This window comes from Leucoraja erinacea, chromosome 11 (assembly GCF_028641065.1).
Source record: "Leucoraja erinacea ecotype New England chromosome 11, Leri_hhj_1, whole genome shotgun sequence".
NCBI classification, from domain to species: Eukaryota; Metazoa; Chordata; class Chondrichthyes; order Rajiformes; family Rajidae; genus Leucoraja; species Leucoraja erinaceus.
This window is the reverse complement of record NC_073387.1, coordinates 12,140,265-12,154,935: the sequence shown is the minus strand read 5'-3', so window position 1 is coordinate 12,154,935 and position 14,671 is coordinate 12,140,265. Positions and strand designations below refer to the sequence as shown.

At 46.3% G+C, this 14,671-nt stretch overlaps 1 protein-coding gene across 1 annotated transcript in view; it reads right to left on the bottom strand.

The window, feature by feature from the left end:
* Positions 1–10,498: 10,498 nt before the first annotated feature.
* LOC129701456 (fibroblast growth factor receptor-like 1) overlaps positions 10,499–14,671 on the bottom strand; it is a 155,634-nt gene continuing 151,461 nt past the window's right edge. Inside the window, exons 6-7 of the mRNA XM_055642639.1 lie at positions 12,847–13,200; positions 10,499–11,683 (exon numbers count right to left, since the gene is read on the bottom strand). Of these exons, the coding sequence (XP_055498614.1) occupies positions 11,301–11,683; positions 12,847–13,200 (737 nt within the window). The 3' untranslated portion in view covers positions 10,499–11,300. The remainder of the gene's footprint in view (positions 11,684–12,846; positions 13,201–14,671) is intronic.

Sequence of the window (14,671 nt, the reverse complement as noted above, 5' to 3'; positions counted from 1 at the left end):
TTCCACTGATTCACCTCCTTCTGGCTAAATAAATTCCTCCTCATCTCCATTCTGAAGGTATGTCCTTTTATTCTGAGACTGTGCCCTCTGGTTCTAGACTCTCCCATTAGTGGAAACATTCTTTCCATGTCCACTCTATCTGGGCCTTTCATTATCTGGTAGGTTTCAATTAGGTGCCCTCTCATCCTTCTAAGCTCCAGCGAGTACAGGCCTAGAGCCTTCAATAGCTCATCATACATGAACCCAATCATCCCCATTAATGATCATTCTCCAACACATCATCTGGACCCTCTCCAATGCCAGCACATCCTTCTGCAAATATGAGGCCCAAAACTGCTCACAATATTCCAAATGTGACCTGACCAGCACCATACAAACCCTCAGCATTACATCCTTGGTTTTATATTCAAGTCCCCTCAAAATGAATGCTACCATTGCATTTTCCTTCCTTACTACTGAGTCAACCTGCAAATTAACCTTTTGTAAATTCTTCACCAACACTCCCAAGTTCCTTTTTCACCTCCGATTTCTGTATTCTTTCCCCATTTAGAAAGTAGTCTACGCCTTTATACCTTCTATCAAAGTGCATGACCGTACACTTTGCTACATACACTTTGAAATTAGATATGGAGTAACTGAAGCTTCGACATTATTCTTTTCAAGAATGGGGGAGTACAGATGGGGAGGGATGGGGGTTGTAAGAATAAAGGGGGTGAAAGTGTTTTAGTTTGAATAAGTGGGGTTATCTTCGTAGATAGATTCATTGCCAGAAGAGGCAGGTTTAACATAACTGACAAATAGTGGGAGATGCAGCAACATTTCTTTACACTTGTACACCCTCTCCGTTCTTGGCCCAGTGTGGGTCAGCCCCATTGCCATCCCTGCCCATGTGATGTCCCTTCCTATCTCAGTGACCTCCTGCCTCTTTGTGCACATGTTGCCAATTGCATTCAGTAGATAATTGCAGCCGTGTTTCCTTTGCTGTCTGTACCAATCCAGCCACTGCATTTCCAGGTCACTTTTGCGTGGTCATATCAAGTCTTCTCAGCACCATATCTGGCTCTCTCTGATTCAAATTTTGCCATCTTACCCCAGACCACCTGATGGCACATTAAACTTGTTTTGAGGCTCACTCTCTCTCTGCCCAGCCACCATCCATCACCACACTTAACGACTACCGATCAACATCAGTGTAAACTTATTAAAATGTTATTTTGCTTCCACTCTCCTCTGATGCAGTTCTTTTCACTCTCTCTCTCTCTCTCTCTCTCCATAACAAGCCTCAAAGGGGTTCGAAAAATGCAATGTGGCTTCTGGGAGTTGTAATTATTTACACTGGAGATATTGCTCTTGAAAAGGAACTATGATTGTTTATGCAAGGATCTTTATAATGGATAGACCCAAAAAGCTGGAGTAACTCAGCGGGTCAGGCATCCTCTCTCTCTGTGTCCCTCCCCCATCCTAGTTATCGTACTAGTTTCACTGTTGTCCTGTTGAGTTTCACTTGTGTATAACTTGTTATCATCTGAAACCCATTCCTTCTCTCCAGAGATGTTGCAAGTCCCGCTGAATTACTCCAGCATTTTGTGCCTAACTCATTATCTCCTAGCCCACAGACAACAATGGACCATTGTAGGCTCCACCTTTGTTTGATCATCGTTACTTTTTTGCATATCTCATTCATTTGTTCTATATCTCTCTATATCACCGTCTATATCTCTCGTTTCACTTTCCCCTGACTTTCAATCTGAAGAAGTCTCAACCTAAAACGTCACATATTCCTTTTCTCCAGAGATGCAGCCTGACCCTCTGAGTTACTCCAGCTTTTTGTGTCTATCTTCGGTTTAATCCAGCATCTGCAGTTCCTTCCTACCCTCTTTATAATGGATGTTCAGCTAGATGGCCCCATACTGGACAGTGCATCTGAGCAGATCCAATGATAAGTATTTCATTTCATTGTTGAATAACACACGGAGGATCCAAAGACTACTATTGCACAGGGCCCTTTCAGAATAAATAGAGAGTAGTGCACACAAGCTGTTAAAATCCTAATGCTAGAGCTATTATTTGTGAAAGAATAGGGGTGAACTTAAGTTTACCGTTGTGCTTTCTTCCTGCATTTCTTATTCAGAGTAGGTGATAGAATGGATCAGGAACTGCCTGAGAAGTTGTTTGTTTGACAACAGAAATAACCACCTCCAGTTTAAATTCCAGTTGGAATATTTTGGAGAACCAAGTAACCAAGAACCAAGAACGGGAAGGGGTTAAAATAAGTGAGAAAGGCTTTGCTAATTTGGAATCGTAAAAGGTGAAAAATAACCAATTGAGAAGGAGAAAGAAAATAGATCAATGGGTTAACAGTTATAGAGGATTATTGCATCCCCATTGCCAATATTATATGCCAATCATATTGATCTGAAAGCTATTTCAGTAAGGTGATGGGTGTTAGGTGTATAGTTGTTCATAAGGTGTTGACCTTTGGTTAGTTTGGCTTGGGATCTGATGTTGCACTATTCCAAACACACCACCAGAGGGAGACACAAACCACTTGCTAACTGTTCTAAGTCATTGGTAGATAAAAATGCTGGAGAAACTCAGCAGGTGAGGCAGCATCTATGGAGCGAAGGAATAGGTGACATTTCGGGTCGAGACCCTTCTTCAGACTGATGTGGGGATGGGAAGAAGAATGGAAGAGGCGGAGACAGTGGGCTGTGGGAGAGCTGGGAAGGGAAGGGGAAAGAGGGAGAAGGCAAGGACTACCTGAAAGTAGAGAAGTCAATGTTCATACCGCTGGGGTGTAAACTACCCAAGCGAAATATGAGGTGCTGCTCCTCCAATTTACTGTGGGCCTCACTCTGGCCATGGAGGTGGTCCAGGACAGAAAGGTTGGATTTGGAATGGGAGGGGGAGTTGAAGTGCTGAACCACAGGGAGATCAGGCTGGTTATTGCAAACCGAGTGGAGGTGTTGGGTGCAGCGATTGCCAAGCCTACGCTTGGTCTCACCGATGTAGATCAACTGACATCTAGAGCAGCGGATGCAATAGATGAGGTTGGAGGAGGTGCAGGTGAACCTCTGCCTCCCAGTTCAAATTTGTTGGTGACTTCAGTCCATTGTGCCCACAGTGGACTCTGGTCCAAGACTCGACATTCGTGCATGTGCCTACTTGAGGTGATTTATCAGGGAGGCAACTTGCTTGCTAATGAGTGCGGCTGATAAAGTTATGGCAAGTGATTGCTTTCACTGAAATAATTGGTGTTGGGAGCTAAGTTCCATCCAGTCATGGCCCTTCATCCCCTTCAGAAACTTCCATCCCCTCTCTATGACCATCCGCGACTCAACTCCTTGACATTTCCCAACCATTCAGAATCCTCTGCCCATTCTCAACAAGATTGGCATTATTTTTGTCTCAGCAGAGTCTCGGTTTAACAGGGCCTTTCCAGAGCAGGTCTGGTCTGGGGCAGGGAGTCCACTTGCAACACTTCCTTGCTTCCCTTCGCAGCACCATGTCCTCCTTTACCTTGCCCCGGGAATGCCCAATGACAGGCACAACTAAGAACAGAATCGCCCTATTTCCCTCAGGAACGTTTGGAAGATGCTTTGTGTGAGGAATAATGCAATTCCAGGTGTGGGAATCACTTCTGTGATGCAGGTTCATGTTGGGCTAGGTCCAATGAAGTGGTCTGCTTTTACCTGGAAATGGTGATGTCCCTCTTCATCACAAGCCTGAAACACCTTGGTATATCATGTGTGCACACTGCGTACATCCCGCGTACACCCTGCCTACTCTCCGGTTATATCCGGTGCACACCTATAGTAATGCCTGTGTATATCCTGTTGCACCTCAGTGCACCCTGTGTACACCTGAAGTATATGCAGCATTAGATTCCAGGAACACCCTGCATCCACTGTGTGCATACATTCTGTGCTACCGCCCATGTATACCTCCAGGTACAACGTGCACAGGTTCTGCTTGTTCACCGTGTGGCAGCCTGTTTATTACACTTGTAACAGTCGAGGTGTCAGAGCGTCCCTTACTCAGCTCCTCAGGCTCTGTAAACACACTGACATGGTCCAAGCAAAGCAAACAGAAGCATTAAATGGTAACGATTTCTACTGAATCCTTGGTGCAGTCCATCCTGTTGCTGCTGAGTGAATATTTACCGAAGTGAATCAGTTCAGAACATTCCCAGCTCAGGCACACGGTGTGTCACGTCCTGACTCGCTGTTGAAAGTGTTTCTCCAAACCCCCCCGACCCCTCCATGTTACTCCCTCCCTCCTGGTGTTTTTGTGGAGTTGTTCCTCATGTGCCCATCTAAAAAACAGGTCGGCAAAGTGGTGCAGCGGTAGAGTTGCTATCTTATAACACCAGAGACCTAGGTTTGATCCTGACTACGGATATTGTCTGTACGGAGTTTGTACGTTCTCCATGTGACCGTGTGGGTTTTCTCCAGGTGCTCTGGTTTCCTCCCACATTCCAAAGACATATTGGTTAATTGTCCCTCGTGTGTAGGATAGAACTAATGTACGAATGATTGATGGTCGGCGAGGACTCGGTGGGCCGAAGGGCCTGTTTCCACGCTGTAGTTCTAAATTAAAATAACCTGCAGGATGTTTGACTTGCAATGTACCAATGGGTGGGAGAGTGGGGCAGTGAGTAGAGCTGCTGCTTCAATGAGCCACAGGCCTGGGCTCAATCTTACCTCAGGTGCTGTCTGTGTGGAGTTTGCATGTCCTCCTTGTGACCACGTGGTTTCCTCACACATCCCAAAGATGAGCAGGTCAGAAGATTAACCGGCCACTGTAAATTAACCTATGACCGAGTGATAGAATCTGGGGCGAGTGCAGAAGAATGTGGGGGGGAATAAAATTGGCTTAGAACAAATGGATGGTCATTCATCAGGTTTGACTTGGTGATTCTTGAGCCCAATCCCTAGCTGTATGAATCCATGACACTACAACGTTACTTGGCCACACTACTTAGCTTCCAGCAGTGGTCCTGGGGTGGTGATTTGGGAGTGTTAGTCCAATCTTCCCTCTAACCAGTTGGTGAGTAGATCTTGGCTCTGGAAACCTCCCAACATGTATTATCTTGATTCTGGCCACCTACATCGTCTCAATCAATGTGCCAATAAAGCTGGAACGAACCTCAGTCTGAATTCTTTCCTTAAGGCTCCCCTTCATCGACACCTATCTGGGTTGGGAAAATGTAGGGCCAGTGTTGCCAATGCTCCATCCCTGGAAGGCATCTGGCAAGATGCAGCGGGGCCTCTTAGCAATGGTTTAGTACGGCAATTGGCATTATGCAACTGAGGTTCTGCCCTAGAAGGTGCCGGCAGCATTTGATGGGTGGCAATGGTGGCAATGGTGGGAGTGGACAGAGTACACTTGAAAACTTGAGTTCATCTACAGGGTAATAATACGGAGAACCAGATCCAAAATTGGCTCAGTCAGAGAAGATAGAGAGTAATGGTAGAAGGAGGTTATTCTGACTGGAGACCTGTGATCATTTGGAGCATTGTGTGCAGTTCAGTTCTGGTTGCCACGTTGCAGAAAGGATGTGGAGGCTTTGGAGAGGGTTCCAAAGAGGTTGATAACCAGTGCTGAAGAGGTTGTCTGGATTGGAATATATTAGCAAAAAGGAGAGGTTGGGCAAATGTGGATTGATTTCTCTGGAGGCTGAGTCAGTAACTGGATAGAAGTCTATACAATTGTGAGAGAAGCAGGTAGTCAGTCTTTTTTCCCAGGGTGGAAATATCTAATATGTGAGGGCATAGGTTTAAGGTGAGAGGGGGACAGTTTAAAGAAGATGTACGTCAGTTTTTTTTTACATAGAGATTGGTGGGTGCCAAGAGAGTGGTGGGTGCCAATGGTGATTTCTGGGGAGGTGGGGGAAAACAGATATGATAGTCAGGTTTAGGAGGCATTTAGACAGAGGCATGAACAGGCGGGGAAGAAAGGGATATGGACCGTGCGCATTCAGGTGGGATTAGTTTAGATTTGCATCATGGTTGGCGTGGATATGATGATCCGAAGGGCCTGTTCCTATACCATGTCGTTTATAGAAAACATAGAAACATAGAAATTAGGTGCAGGAGTAGGGCCATTCGGTTGCACCGCCATTCAATATGATCATGGCTGATCATCCAACTCAGTATCCCGTATGCCTTTCTCCAACCCTCTGATCCCCTTAGCCACAAGGGCCACATCTAACTCCCTCTTAAAAAGCCAATCAACTGGCAACACTACTTGGCAGAGAGTTCCAGAGATTCACCACTCTCTGTGTGAAAAAAAATATCCTCGGTTTTAAAGGTGAAAGACCCCTTGTCCTGAAACTTCCTGCATCTAGCCTGTCCAACCCCTTAAGAATTTTGTAAGTTTCTATAAGTAGAGGTATAATCAAGTCTATCAGGCTTTGCTTCATAAGACAGTCCTGACATCCCAGGAATCAGTCTGGTGAACCTTCTCTGCACTCCCTCTATGGCAATAATGGCTCACATGTTCTAATATGTTCTAATGTGTTCCACCCCTAAGAGGGAATTAAATGTGGCCCTTGTGGCTAAGGGGATCAGAGGGTATAGAGAGAAGGCAGGTCCGGGATACTGAGTTGGATGATCAGCCATGATCATATTGAATGGCGGTGCAGCCTCGAAGGGCCGAATGGCCTACTCCTGCACCTAATTTCTATGTTTCTATGTTTCTATGTAATGGACTTTCTGAACGGTCTTCAAAAGTCAAGCAACAAACTTGCAAACAAAATATCCAGTGTGAAAAGCAGTTGACAGGAATGGTGGTAATCAAAATCAGGCTGCCCCTCTCCTGATGTCATGTGACAGGCTCACATCTTCCACCCCTTGCCTGAACAACGGAGACTGGGGAGCTTTGTGCGATGTTGTTTACCGTCCTTTCCACATCGGCTTCCCGGGCCGAGCAGGGACCAGCTCAGCAGCGATCAGGGACCTGGATGTGGATCTCTGGGCTGAGTTCCACCTTGCTTGGGCCACTGGGGGAAACTCTCAGTACGTCGTTCTACTGAGTAGAATGTCAGCATTTAAAATCAAATTCAGCTGTTTACACTTTAATGTAAATTGCGGTCCAAGGATTAAACACCCCTTATGATATTTTGCAACACCGTTGTTTGTGTGCGCTTGCTGTGAGCAAATTTCCTGCCATATTTTTCTCTGTTGGAACAGTGAGTACACATCAGGGAGCGATTCATCAACTGCAAAGCTTCTGGGCCTCACCAGAGGTTGTACATGGTGCAATGGAAATGCAAGCATTACTCTGCATAAAGATCCATCTGTCCTCCTGTTACTGATACCTTCATTACTTTTAATTTAATCATAAAGCCAAAAGCATGGTCAACAGGATTTAACAGTGGGGAGCCATGTACTGTGGCTAAATGGAGCAGAAAAATATTGCATGCTTTAAGGGTGACACTCCTGTTTAATGTGGGGTGCAGTGGGGGGATATCATAGCATCACCAGGTACCTCATAGTACAGAAGGACGCCATTTGACCCATCATGTCTGCGCTAACTCTCTACCAGTAACTCACAGATGGCTGTGGAGGCCGTCATTGGGTATTTTTAAAGTGGAGATTGACGGATTTTTCATTCGTAAGGGTGTCAAATGTTATAGGGAGAGGGCAGGAGAATGGTGTTGAGAGGGAAAGATGCATCAGCCATGATTGAATGGCGGAGTAGACTCGATGGGATGAATGGCCTAATTCTGCTCTTATGACTTAAGAACTTATAAACTACAAAACAACTCACTAGTTGCATTCCCAGTTCTTTCTCTGTGGTGAGGGCCAGTGGTGAGCACCCCCCCCACTATACACTTGTCCATTTCCCTCTTGGAAGCTTCAATGGAAGCAGCCACCATCACATCTGCAGTCACTACTAATGCTCTTCCCTTTCTATTATATCTCTCACACCTAGTCCTTGATTCCATCATGATTGGGGCAACCTCCCACTGTCCAGAGCTCACAGTTATTGAAGGGGTCGGGGTATGGAGGGTGATTTTCATGGCCTGGCGTATTTCCTGGATACTTCCATGGTCCAGTTCATCCTGGTTTTGACCTGACATGCGTCTTGTTTTAAATTCCTGTTCCACATTCTAGAGAAGCCAACTTTGACAGTCCCTCCTTATTACATCTAGGCTGGATTACTGTAACGCGCTCTATTTTGGTGTTGCTCGTTCTTCACTGGCTCGTCTCCAGTTGGTTCAGAATGCTGCTGCTCGCCTTTTAACAGGGTCTCAAAAGAGGGAGCAGATATCGCCAATTCTGGCCTCCCTACACTGGCTCCCGGTACACTTTCGAGTTCATTTTAAGATACTGTTATTTGTTTTTAAATCTCTGAATGGGCTCGCCCTGCCTTACCTCTCTGAGCTGCTCCACCCATACGCTCCTGCCCGGTCCCTCAGGTCAGCTGGTCAGCTGCTCCTGGAGGTACCAAGGTCTAGTCGGAGGCTCAGAGGGGATAGAGCCTTCTCTGTTGCTGCTTCGGCACTCTGGAACACCCTGCCGTTGCACATCAGACAGGCCCCCTCACTGTCCATCTTCAAATCCAGTGTTAAAACACATTTGTACTCCCTGGCTTTTGACCATGTTTGAGGCTTTGCTTCTGTTTGTGGTGTTTTTGATGTTTCTTTATTTTACATGTCTTTTCCTACTATTTCTTTTGATTGTTATTTTTGGTGTGTATTAACTTTTTTGTCAATGATTAGTAATGTACAGCACTTTGTTGCAGCTATGTTTGTTTTTAAAGTGCTCTATAAATAAAAATTATTATTATTATTATTATTATTATTATTTGACCTTGAGAAGTTGATTTGTGCCAATATTATTCACAAACATCATTGCCAGTTATATTTCAGGAACTGGCACTGGAGTGATGGTCAAAATGGCCGATGTCCCCAATGTTGACTTTAGTTTAGTTGACTTTAGGGATACCGAGTCCATTAGTTCTATGTTATCCCACTTTCCCACTCCCTACACACTAGGAGCCAATTTACAGAGGCCAATTTATCTACAAACCTGCAAATCTATGGGATGTGGTAGGAAACTGGAATACCTGGAGGAAACCCATGTTGTCTCAGGGAGAACATGCCACTATGCACAGACAGCACCCAAGGTCAAGATCAAACCTGGGTCGTTGGTGCTGTGAGATAGCAGTTCTACTGCTGTATACAGTGAGCAGGGGAGTTAGTATCTTGGCGAGCAGAACATCAGGGATGATGCTGCCCAGTCTCCCACCTCAGGCTACAATGGTGTCTTATCAATGAGACTTGTTCTCATCCACATTGGGCTTTGCCACCGAAACACGCGGGAGTCCTCAGAGATGATACTTCCAGCCCATAGACCTGAGCACTGAGCTACCATTCACCGTCTCCTCAGACTACGCAGCTGAGTTCAGGAGATGAAGGATGACTCAGGCTCCACTGAGTGGCTCGCCCTCTCCCCCATTGCTTGTTGAACAGATTGAGTTCACAGTGGAGCTGTGGGTGTAGTGAGCAGCTAGAAGGTGACCGTTCCCTTACTGCAGATTGTAGTGTTTTTCCTTCACCCTCTGGAATAGGTAAGGTGAATGCACAGAATCTTTTACCCAGTGTAGCGGAAACAAGAACGAGAGGACTTAGGATTTATGTGAGAGAGGCAAGATTGAATTGGAACCAGAGGGGCAACATTTTCACTCAGAGGGTGGTGCATATATGGAATAAGCTGCTGGATGGGGTAGTTTGGACCAAAGAAACATAGAAAATAGGTGCAGGAGGAGGCCATTCGTCCCTTCGAGCCAGCACCGCCATTAATTGTGATCATGGCTGCTCGTCCCCTATCAATAACCCGTGCTTGCCTTCTACCCATATCCCTTGACTCCACTAGCCCCTAGAGCTCTATCTAACTCTTAAATCCATCCAGTGACTTGGCCTCCACTGTCCTCTGTGGCCGGGAATTTCCATAAATGACTAGGTACTACAAATGACCAGTACTATAGCAGTATTTCCTTGAACAGGTACAGGGATGGGAAAGGTTGAGATGGATATGGACCAAACGTGAGTACATGGGACGAGCTTAGATGGTGCATCTTGGTTGACATGGACGCATTGGGCTGAAGGGCCTGTTTCCGTGCTGCCTGATTCAATGACTATATGACTGTAATACAATGTCGCAATATGAAGACAAGTTTTTTCTATTTTTTTTTAATAAAATTATTTGAATTCTCATAAATATTTTGATGAGAAAATATCATCCAATTACATCCTTTGTACATATTGTGTTGTCTTTCTACCTCATACTGCTGTGTATATAATACAGACACTCATTTGCATACCTCAGTGCAGAGGTGTCCTGATGTTTGCATGAAAACAATGGCTCAACAAACCAACCTTGACTTAGCTCTTTGGTTTGGTGCTAAACATTCCCCCCCCCCCCCCCTCCCCCCTCAGTTGGTTTATTTTGAACCCGTATCATAACAACAGGAGCCAGACAAGGTTGTTTTGAACCCGTATCATAACAACAGGAGCCAGACAAGGTTGGAAAGAAATGCAATGATGGGGTTGTGCTTCATGTGAAGCTTTGCTTCTTAAAGAACAACAGAGGCTGAAGTTCTCCAAGAAACTTGGGCAATATAAAACTCCAGGGGATGGATGGACAGAGATCAGGTATTTGAGCCTGGTATTTCCCACACTGGGTGGGTTGTTACACCTGCTCTAATGCAGAATGGTTGAGTCCTTGATTTAGGATTGTGGCCTAGGTTGTGATCTTCTTTCTCAACTTTGCTGAAAATCACAGCCCTTCAAACGCTTCAGCAAGCAAAACAAACCCAGACTTGAGAGGCAAATTTCAGCCAAGCCGACCATCCTGAGATTGTCCGACGTATTCCACAGCCTTGGTTACATTTCTGGATATCTCACTCAACAAATAAAAACCCGACTCTTCAAACGGTGAGCGGACATGCAACAAACCTGCCCATTCAGTTTCAGGGGATCAGGAACAACAGAGTAAATGGGAACCCGACAGAATAAATGCAGTGTGCAGGAGATGTTCAGTGGCCCACCCACCGCAGTCTCCTCTTAGATAGTGGCCACATCTCTTGATGGTGGCACGCCTTCAATTATTGCTGGCAGTACTTGGAGCCAGGCGGTTTTCAAGTGATTTCTCAAAACTGGATTGTTCAAGGAGTATTCACATTATGTTTAGATACACGCTGGCGGGATTTGAGATCTAGGTCCACGTGCCATTGAGCTCTTGGTGTTCTTTAGCAAGAGGCCTGGGATGCCAGGGCTGTGCCTGCCACAGCTAGCACTGGTAGTGGAAGTGTTGGTGCTGGTGGATCTTGCCCTCTGTGTGCGCGTGGGTATGGGTGTGGAAGTCCGTGTAGATCTTGGGGTACACTTTGGGGGTGGCAGTGGGGGCAATGGCAGGGGTTTGAACCAGCAGGTGGGACTGAGAAGCCACTGCAAACTCTGGGCTGCCGATGGGCACACAGTCTTTGTCCAGGACGGCACATTCCCGCTGGTGCCGGTGCTGTGGTGAGGCCGAGCCGTGTCTCCTTGTCTGGCAGAACCAGAGCAGAATCGTGCCAGAGATGAAGATGGCACCAGCGGGGATTCCAATGATGACAGGCCACGGTAATCCACTGGCGGCGCGCGAAGAGGTAGCTGTCTTCTCAATTTTGGGATCTGTGGCAATTACCAGGAGTCCAGGAATAACATTGAATGGGAAATAAAAGTGCACCAGTTAGCAGAGCATTCACAAAATAGAAACTAGCATTTACCTCATGTGGCAGTTGGGAGAAATATCTACCTGTGATGGTTTTGTTTATACACTCAATTAGAAACTATGAAAATAGCAAAGATTAAACAAAACCATCACAGGTAGATATTTCTCCCATCATAGAGTGAATATGATGACACCTACGTTATTTTTAGGTGTAAGGCAACTTGTATAGAGCCTTCCCTGTGCCATCATATTCACTCGATTCAGATCAGCTGAAGTTTTCAACTGGCCACAGCTGACAATGGCCTGTTTCCTTCATCATCGTTTACTGTTTTGCATATCTTTCATTCATTTGTTCTATATCCCTCTATATCACCATCTATATCTTTAATTTCCCTTCCGCTCTAATCAGTCTGAAGAAGGGTCTGGACCTGAAATGTCACCTATTCCTTTTGTCCAGAGATGCTGTCTGACCTGTTGAGCTATTCCAGCTTTGTGTGTCTATCTTCGGCTAAGGTTCCTGCTACACTCTGCCATGTGCTTTCCCAGTGGAGCACACTCTCCGATGCCCCATCTACTCACCACAACAACTATCCACATCGCCTCTTATACTGACTTTGCTAAATTATACCAACTAAAGCAAAATTGGGTGAACTATTGAATGCCTTGCACTTCTCCTGATTGCCCCCCCCCCCCCCCCCCCCCCCCACCCCACCCCCCCCCCCCCCCCCCCCCCCCCCCCCAACCCCCACCCCCCACCCCCCCAGTAACTGGCCTGACTGGTAGAGATGATTCCTTTATTGTTACAATGTTGCTGCAACAATCAATAATGATAAAAGTCTAGTGAAAAAACTATTCAAGGATTATGTTGCCAAATCTTGTTACAAACCTGCTTGAGATCCTTATCGAAGAACAAAGCCTCAAAGTGCATATCAGGGATTAATATTTTTGGAATGCATCAGGCAAGTATTATATTTGGCATGAGAGGGCTGGGTTGTTCATTGGCATTGACTGTGTCTCCCTCTCCTGCCTCAACACTTCCCAATTCATGCATCCCACCCCACCCCCAACCCCAACCCCACCCTCGTCCCGAACCTTAGACATGAGCAGTTGATCAGTGACCCACCTGGAAGCACAGTGAGGAAGGCGCTACGGAAACTATAGCCCATGGTGTTGGCACCCAGGCAGATGTACATCCCAGAGTGGTCTTCTGTTGCCCGTGCTATGAGCAGCTTGTTGAGGTACGAACCGTCTGGACGAGACCAAACATCGCCCGCCGGCAGGACCACGAACCTCTGGCCCCCGACCTCGATGGTGGAGTTGAACTTCTTCTCGGCACCATAATCCACTCTCTTCAGCCACTGGACTACCGGCTTCACATCACTCTGCACCTTACATTGGAAGGAGGTGGTACCTCCGTACTCTACTGTGGTGTTAACGGGATGAGTGCCAGTTAAAACAGGTTTGGATCTGGTTCTCTCTGCGTGAAGAGGAAATCAAACGGCCGTTAATGAGTAGAATGAGAGAGATTTTCCAGAGTTTTTCTTTCCACTACTGGATCATGCTTTTTAAAATATTATTTTTTTCTCTCCTCACCAAATTATCTTTTCTTTCCTCCTCACCAAATGGCGCAGATGTGGGAATAGACCCAGCTCCTACCATTGTGAAGCTAGAGGTTTGATGGAGCAATGGGTCTTTCCATGCGAGTTGGTCTGGTTTGGAAACCCCCCTACACAATTCCTATTGAGTACGCAGTAAATGGACTCAGTGGAGATGGTAAGGAATATTATCACTGATACTCACTGCAGTTCCATGAGACAGTTGTGTAGGAAGGAAAAGCAGATGCTGGTTTAAACCGAAGATAGACACAAAAAGCTGGAGTAATTCAGCGGGCCAGGCAGCATCTCTGGAGAGAAGGAGTGGGTGACTGAAGAAGGATCTCGATCCGAAACATATAAGATTGTTAAGGGTTTGGACACGCTGGAGGCAGGAAACATGTTCCCGATGTTGGGGGATTCCAGAACCAGGGGCCACAGTATAAGAATACGGGGTAAGCCATTTAGAACAGATGAGGAAACACTTTGTCTCACAGAGAGTTGTGAGTGTGTGGAATTCTCTGCCTCAGAGGGCGGTGGAGGCTGGTTCTCTGGATGCTTTCAAGAGAGAGCTGGATAGGGCTCTTAAAGATAGTGGAGTCAGAGGATATGGGGAAAAGGCAGGAGCGGGGTACTGATTGGGGATCATCAGCCATGATCACATTGAATGGCGGTGCTGGCTCGAAGGGCCGAATGGCCTACTCCTGCACCTATTGTCTATTGTCGATTGAAACATAGAAACATAGAAATTAGGTGCAGGAGTAGGTGCATTCGGTCCTTCGAGCCTGCACCGCCATTTAATATGATCATGTCTGATCATCCAACTCAGTATCCCGTACCTGCCTTCTCTCCATACCCTCTGATCCCCTTGGCCACAAGAGCCACATCTAACTCCCTCTTAAATAGAGGTGGTGGTGGAGGAGGAACTGACCCTGGTTGGGGTGGGAGAGTTCCAGAGACAAAAAAGCTCTGTGAAAACTCAGCGGGTGCAGCCTCATCATCTATGTTTTAAAGGAAATTTCCCAACGTTTCCTTAAGCAAAACCCTTCTTCAGACTGATCGGGGGCGGGGACAAGAAAGGAAAAAAGGAGGAGGAGCCCGAAGGCTGGGGGATGGGAGGAGACAGCAGGGGGGCTGAGGAAGGGGAGGAGACAGCAAGGACTAACAAAATTGGGAGAATTCGATGTTCATGCCCCCGGGATGCAGACTCCCCAAGGTGGTGGTGGAGGAGGAAGTGATGAATGGTTGGGGTGGGATGTCTGATTATATTGTTTCAGATGTTATGAGTGCAGGGCATAATTGAGAACTGATCATTAGTTTCCTGCCATTCATAAGCTTGTTTTGTTTGATTGTATT